Raw genomic sequence first — 7,639 nt, forward strand, 5'->3', positions numbered from 1 at the left:
GTTACTTGTTACCAAGTAAGTTTTTATGGTAATATTTATTTTGAGCAATTACCAAACCTGTCCAGTGACTTTAAAGACCTTAGATTTATCCAGCATTCAGAATGAAATATCTTGGCCACACATTCACAGGTATGGTCTACTACAGACTTTGGCAATTTCAGTTTAAGTTACATAACTTTAGACATCATCAAGTCCTTGCATCACCAGCCTCACTACCATGGGTAGCATCCCACTTTGGTATCTCTCGCCACTAACCCCTTGAAGGAAAGCACTCAAAAGCAATGTTGCAAAAGTGACTGCTCCTCAAGCAAGCTTGTCAAAATATTGTGAGCGCTTGTAGGGCACTTATGCACGTGAAAAATTGCATTTGTATTGACATAATACATTTCGAATTAATCATGTTTTTGTATGGTCACCCTAAACTGCATACAGTTAGACGTATCACAAAATCAAAGAAGAATGACTGGGGACCAGTTGCTTTACGACTTGATGCATCTTTTGACAGTGTGCTCTGCATAGTCTCTAACACAGAATGGATCAACCACACAGGACTAAATAAAATATCCATTAGGCCTGTACATCCAGGGGTTATGACCATTCTGTGAAAGAACAAACAGTAGCACGGCGAGATGGTACACCACTGGAAACATGGCTGTTGCATCAGCCATCTTTTTTTTTCCACATCAAAAAGTGTTCACTTTGAAAGCGATGCATGGGTCGGCACTAAGCTATCTAGTTCCCTCTTGTGTCCACTTTCGTCCAACCAAGCCTGCCAAAAAAAGTACATAAATAAAGGACTTAAATTAGGCTCACTTTGGTATGCATACACAAAGTCACTTCACTTGAAAACAACATACATTGCTGGTCATTTTCAAATCACAACTTTGATTGAAACAACTAGTTTTCACCAGAAAGATCTTAAATGACAGATATTTCAAACCAGTAATGTAGAAATTCAAGTGACTAATCAATCATTTTGCTTAAAGGGAAGGAAAACGTTTGGTAATTACTTAAAAACTGACTTGGTAACGAGCATTGGAGAGCTGTTGATAGTATAAACCATTGTGGGAAACAACTCCCTCTGAAGTAGTTACATAGTTTTTGAGAAAGAGGTAATTTCTCACTAAAATCATAAAAGACTTCTAGTCTTTTATTCGTATCTGAAAGCACGCAAATTCGTCCAACAAGGGTGTTTTTTCTTTCATCATTTTCTCGCAACTTCGATGACCAATTGAGCCCAAATTTTTACAGGCTTGTTATTTTATGGTTATGATGGGATACACCAAGTGAGGAGACTGGTCTTTGACATTTACCAAACGTGTAACTTCCCTTTAATCAAAGATATAGGTGTTTATTAACGCGTGAAATCTTGTTCCTGGTTTAGTTGGCTTCATGTTACATCACAGTATTGTGAAGGTTTCATACTTAAACAAAAAAGGTAGCTCCACAATGCATAGCATAAAAATACTGAATATTGATGCGCCTTGAGCGTCACTGAGTGACAGAGATATGAGCGGTTTATAAGAAGCCACTATTATTACTATTGTAAAGATTGATTAAAAGATTTTGCCAATAATCTGTAGATCCAATGCCTTACCTGAAATCTACTTTCAACCAGTGTTTGGAACTGTTTCCTCTTGCTTGGGGATAACCCTGCCTCTTTGACCATCTGCTGCCAGGTCTGTATTTGTCCATTCCTCTCTTTCAAAGCTCTTTCATACTTCAACGGTAAACCACCTGGTATCTCCTACCACATTAAATCACATAACAATAAAATTATTAGAGTTATTAATAATTAAAAAAATAATATTGCAGTCTTATATAGCGCACGTATCTACCAACAAGGTACTCAAGGCACTAAGTATTTATAAACTTCTTTCAGAAAGGGTTTCCAAGGTGCTAAGTTGTATTCAGCAGCCCCTGCAAGGAACACTGGGGCGAAACACCTTCTCTAGCGATACATAAGTGTTAATGGGATCTTTGATGTGCATTACAGAACGCACGGGACCAACGGTTTTACATCCCATTCGAAGTACAAGACAATAATAGTTAAGTCTTGCTTAAGGACACTAGTGTCATGACTCTCGAACCCACACTCTTCTCATCAGAAACACCAGAGCTTGAGTCAGTCGGCCACGGTACGCCACTCTAATAGTGGCTTAGAATTTCACAGCATCTGTGCCCAATTTCATAAAGCCTGTAAGAACAAGAAACCTTTGCTTAACATAAATAGGTAACCAGCCAAAATACCATAGAGTTACCATGGTAATCTGACTGGTACCCCAGTCATTTCTTGCTTAGCCAAGAAATTTTCTAACAAAATCTTCTGGGCCCTGGTGTCTGAGTCGCCAAAACATCAGTTCCAACCCCTTATCACTGCACTTGTGTATCTTGGTCAAGACACTATACTGTCACTGCGTCTCACCTCTTTGAAACAAACCCACAATGGTAGGGTTTGGTTTTATACTCTTCGCATATCGTTGGGGACAAGGGTTAAACAGCCTAGGACCTTCAAAAAACCATGCAGAAAATAGAGGGAATGAATTTAATAATTAACACAATATTTTCAGAGACATTACCTTTGTTTCTCCTGGCATCTCAAAAGGAATCACAAAAGTAAAGAAGTCTTCAGGTTTCATTAACTCAAACACAGAGCTATCATCTTGATGATCGGGCCCTGAAAATAATTGAGTTTAGATTTTGTATACCATTACAAATTCACACATTAGGTTAAGAGGTAACACTTGAGAGGTAATGTCTCTCACATTATTTTTTTTTACATTTTTTGTGTGTGCAAGTTCGCCCCAAACAAGGCTGAAAGCTTGGTATGGAGCTACAAGAAGAACAAATTATTTAAAGTGGAAAGAACTCAAGGGAGCTGAAGGTAGGAATTGATATTCAGTCTAGATTACAGTCTTGTTACCGAGGACTTTAACCCTTGGCACCAGAGACCTGGGCCCAGTTTCATAGAGCTGCTAAGCACAAAAATTTGCTAAGCATGAAATTTCTTCCTTGATAAAAAACAGGCGATTACCATCAAAATTTCCACGTGATTTTCAGGATAAGCAAACAACAGCTGAATACCAGTAACAAGCAATATGCAACAAATACAAATTTGGTTGGTAATCCTGTTTTTCCCAAGGAAGAAATTTCATGCTAAGCAAATTTTAGTGCTTAGCAGATCTATGAAATTGGGCCCATGTCTCAAGGCATGATGCTTAAACGGTTCTTGTAAAAGAGTTACATCAGTATTCAAAAACTTCCTCTCAAATCAGAGTCTGTATCAATATGGTGGACAGTATGGAGTAGTATTTTTCCTCGCCTTCTCACTATCAACAGCTTTACGTTGCTCATTACCAAATAAGTTTTTATGCTGATATTTAAGTACACTAGGATTTGAAACTTTGCATGGTGGAAATACGATATAGAAAGGTTTGTGGTAACACCATGTAATGACTATCTCTTGAGAGTTGGGGTGGTTCTGAAAAGAATTGTTGGTTTCTTTTCTCCAGAAGACGATCAGGGCATACTGATCCAAACGTCGAGTTGAAACCAACGGTTCTTTTCAGAACCACCCCAACTCATTAGAGATAGTCATTACAATTTACATGGTGTTACCGCAAACCTTTCTACAGTGATATGCTGATACTTGTTGAGTAATTACCAATAAGCCTATTTAGAATTGCAGCTATGCATGTCTGTTACTGCTGACAACGCAATTCGTCTATCTCCCGTGACCTTTTGACAATACCCGCTAGTATTGTCTAAAGGTCAGGGGAGATAGACAAGTTGCATTGTCAGCAGTAAATGACATACGCAGCTGCAATTCCGAATAGGCTTAAAGTGTCCATTGCTTTTAAATGTCCATGGAGGACCCTACTTACCAATACAAAGCGGTTGATCCCACACATTAGGGTGGGTGCCAAGTCCAATTGCAGCCATATGCTGCTGCAACATCGGGTAGTGTGTGTGATACGGAGCAAGGGTTATTGAGTCATTCCCACCCAGCAACAGGGGTCGTGTTGGAGTCAGAAGATGCAACGTGCACAAGGTTGATCCACTGGAAAGAAAACAAAATACACATTGATTTGGTGTGGACTTGTAAATCAAACTTATTAATAATAATAATAATAATAATAATAATAATAACAACCTGTTTTAATATAGGGCTTTTCACACTCGGAGGGCGTCCGAAACGCTTCACATTATTACCCCTGGTCACTGGGCCTTAATTCCTTCCTTAAACCATCTCAGCTCCCTGGTGGGGAGTATGCAACCTGTGCAACATTAATATGCGCTACTCGGCTAAATCAATCATAAGAACCACCCTCATCTCTATCTCTACCATCTCATCTCCATTAATGAACCACAGTGAACTGTGTCTTTGCTAGGCACTTCAGTGTACAAGTTCCCAGCTCTTGCAGCTGTATCAGGGTAGCCATATCAGAGTAGGGTGTCGTCTGAGTGGTTAAGGGCATCAATCTCAAGTTCCGGCGGTTAACTCATTAAGTGTGGGTTCGAATCCTTGCCACGATACTTGTTGTCTGAGCAAGATGCTTTACTATAACCAAAGTCTCGACACTCATGGGGTGACAGGTCTTTTTCTTCAGCTGCGCCACGCATCTGGAACTCTCTACCACTTAATCTTAGATCTTGTCTTTGTACCACAACATTCAAATCTCTTCTCAAAACTTATCTTATGTCACAGGTTTTCAAGGACTAATTTTGTTTGTTTTCTTTGTTTTGTTTGCTTTGGTTTTTACTGTGCCTTGAACACCCAGCAGGGTGGATATGTGCGCATTACAAGTCTTATTATTATTATTTATGATTATTATAATTGGTTTTCTTCACCCAGGGGTATACAATGGGTACCTGCGAGGGTAGAGTTTAATTGTGTTTGAAAAAATCCTTCGGTTGTGGAGTGTTGGTTTTTGGTCCAGTGGTTAGACTGCAGGACTTCACAATCACAAGATTGTGGGTTCGAATCCTACCAAGCTAACCACTGATTTCACAATGACTAGAACAAGTATTGTAGTCTATACATGTAGTTACTGAATCACAATTCATAATAATAATTGTTCAAGGCAGTGGACACTATTGGTAATTACTCAAAATATTTATTAGCATAAAACCTTTCTTGGTGACGAGTAATGAGGAGAGGTTGATGGTATAAAACATTGTGAGAAGTGGCTCCCTAGGAAGTGCCATAGTTTTCGAGAAAGAAGTAATTTTCCACGAATTTGATTTCGAGACCTCAAGTTTAGAACTTGAGATCTCGAAATCAACTATCTAAACGCACACAACTTCGTGTTACAAGGGTGTTTTTTCTTTCATTATTGTCTCGCAAGTTCGATGACCGATTGAGCTCAAATTTTCACAGGTTTGTAGTTTTATGCATATGTTGAGATACACCAACTGTGAAGGCTAGTCTTTGACAATTACCAATAGTGTCCACTGCCTTTAAACCTATGTTTGTATGAGAGAGAGATTGGCTGTTGCTGACTTGGTGTTAGTATCCCCTTGTTGGAGTTTGTCGAGTTCCCTTCACGGGAAAATCATCTAAACAAACATACAAACATACCTGAGACTGCATCTCCGCGTTGCTGCTATGACTTTGGTATCTTCACAACCACTCAAGTGGACTGCAGTATCCACAACGCCAAGGACTATGGTAGAGTGACGACATTTTTCAATGCTCACAAACCTTACAAAATCAGCAAAAATCTCACATATGTGAAAGTAAAAACTGTTTTTCCGTCTTTTCCTGTCTTATTAAGGCAACTAAAATGATACCCCTTAATGTTTTGACTTCTGAAATTGTGTACTTGAACTAGTACGTGATGCACTCTTTTCTCCTTCCACTCACTGGTTTCATTTTTGGAACACCAATCCAGTTTTAATTTCAATTTCTGTTGTTAAAATCAAACCCTGACTAAAACAGAGTAAGTTTTTGTTACAAATATTTTAATATATGGTACCAGGATTTACCTTTTGGGAAATTTTTGAGGGCATCTTTGCACATCTGTTTCGAACGCACAACCTTTGCAATTCTAGAGCAGTGTCTTACCAATTAGAGCACCAAGATATGCCGGTAGCTAGAGGCAATTTTAATCCGATATTTTAGCAGTGGGTACGGCAATGATTTAAAAGTTTATTTTGCACATCTGATTCGAACCAACAAACATTGTAATTCTAGAGCAGTGTCTTACCAACTAGACAACCGAGATTGCCCGGTAGCTAAGGGCAGTTTGAATCCTATATTTTAGCAGTGGGTACGGCAATGATTTAAAAGTTGATTTTGCACATCTGATTCGAACCAACAAACATTGTAATTCTAGAGCAGTGTCTTACCAGCCAGACAACCGAGATTGCCCGGTAGCTAGGGGCAGTTTGAATCCTATATTTTAGCAGTGGGTACCACAATGATTTAAAAGTTGATTTTGCACATCTGATTCGAACCAACAACCATTGTAATTCTATAGCAGTGTCTTACCAGCTAGACAACCGAGATTGCCCGGTAGCTAGGGGCAGTTTGAATCCTTTATTTTAGCAGTGATTTAAAAACATATTTTGCACATCTGATTCGAACCAACAACCATTGTAATTCTAGGGCAGTGTCTTACCAACTAAAGCACAGAGATTGCTTGGTAGCTATAGTCAGTTTGAATCCTATTTTTTAGCAGTGGGGTACCGCATTGATTTGAAAGTTGATTTTGTTTATCTTCTGACACTTACTTGAGAGGAGACATCAGGTAAATAAAGGCATGATGACATCTGTGAATTTTGACCCGGGCATTGACAAGGGTGGACGAACTCTGAAATAAGATTTTAAAAAAGCAAGTTATGATAATATTAAAGGAACGTTACAGAATAGGTAAGAAACAAAAATCGTGAAGATCACAGATTTACATAAAACTTACATAGTCTATTGATGATGATAGTAGAAAACATCCCTTGAAATATTTCTCTCTGAAATTTCATAATTGATGAGAAATAAATAATCTAGTTTCGCGTTTGGAGTTTGACGCTCTGTGAGCATTTTATTCATTTTTGTTTTGGCTTCAATGCAATGCAAAATTTGTAAACGGTTTTTCACTATTCTCTTGTGACCCAGATGGCCGATCGATCTCGAACTTCTACAGGTTTGTCAGTTTATGTAAATGGTGGATGACATAAAGTGCTTACACTGCCAGCAACTGTTTTGCTAGCAAAACCAAATCTGTAATGTTCCTTTAAGAATGTTTAATCTGAGGTTTAAGTTTAAAAACTTCACAATTTAAATACGCTTTTTATACTACGCATTGTCCTTCCTCAAAATAAAAGAGTTTGTAACTCTGACAATGGAAACAAAAATGACTGCCATACATTGTAATATTTATGACAAGAACTGATCAATGCCATCATTTATGTCTTCAAGTACAAGAAGTTTTGGAAAGGTCTCCAAGATATGCTGTGTTGTTGCATTGGTCCACCTCTCAGGCCAACTGGGTTGCTGTTCAGATTGCTTGGAAAGAACAAATCGTACTGGATGATAATATCACACCAAACTGAGTGCCATAAACATGTTTATTTTGGATGTTGACTACCTAAGGATTGCGTTTAAGGACCTCACCATCGGCTCAGTCGTTTAATACAAGGC

The 7,639-nt window shown here is 38.5% G+C and overlaps 1 protein-coding gene across 1 annotated transcript; it reads right to left on the bottom strand.

The window, feature by feature from the left end:
- Nucleotides 1-6,815, bottom strand: LOC117290651 (TBCC domain-containing protein 1-like). Its single transcript, XM_033772168.1, has 6 exons — nucleotides 6,736-6,815; nucleotides 5,582-5,704; nucleotides 3,885-4,060; nucleotides 2,580-2,677; nucleotides 1,598-1,747; nucleotides 1-769 (listed from the first exon to the last, which is right to left on the bottom strand). Exons 1-6 carry the CDS (start codon nucleotides 6,747-6,749, stop codon nucleotides 695-697), a joined length of 636 nt encoding a protein of 211 aa, XP_033628059.1. The 5' UTR covers nucleotides 6,750-6,815; the 3' UTR covers nucleotides 1-694.
- Nucleotides 6,816-7,639: the final 824 nt, after the last annotated feature.

The sequence above is a fragment of the Asterias rubens genome, chromosome 5 (genome assembly GCF_902459465.1).
Source record: "Asterias rubens chromosome 5, eAstRub1.3, whole genome shotgun sequence".
NCBI classification, from domain to species: domain Eukaryota; kingdom Metazoa; phylum Echinodermata; class Asteroidea; order Forcipulatida; family Asteriidae; genus Asterias; species Asterias rubens.

What these genes read in the sequence shown, in the direction of transcription:
- LOC117290651 (XM_033772168.1), bottom strand. An exon ending in ACGCGGAGATGCAGTCTCAG is followed by an intron (nt 4,061 to 5,581) that starts GTATGTTTGTAT and finishes TTTTCTTTCCAG; the next exon opens with TGGATCAACCTTGTGCACGT. An exon ending in GGATCAACCGCTTTGTATTG is followed by an intron (nt 2,678 to 3,884) that starts GTAAGTAGGGTC and finishes AATTATTTTCAG; the next exon opens with GGCCCGATCATCAAGATGAT.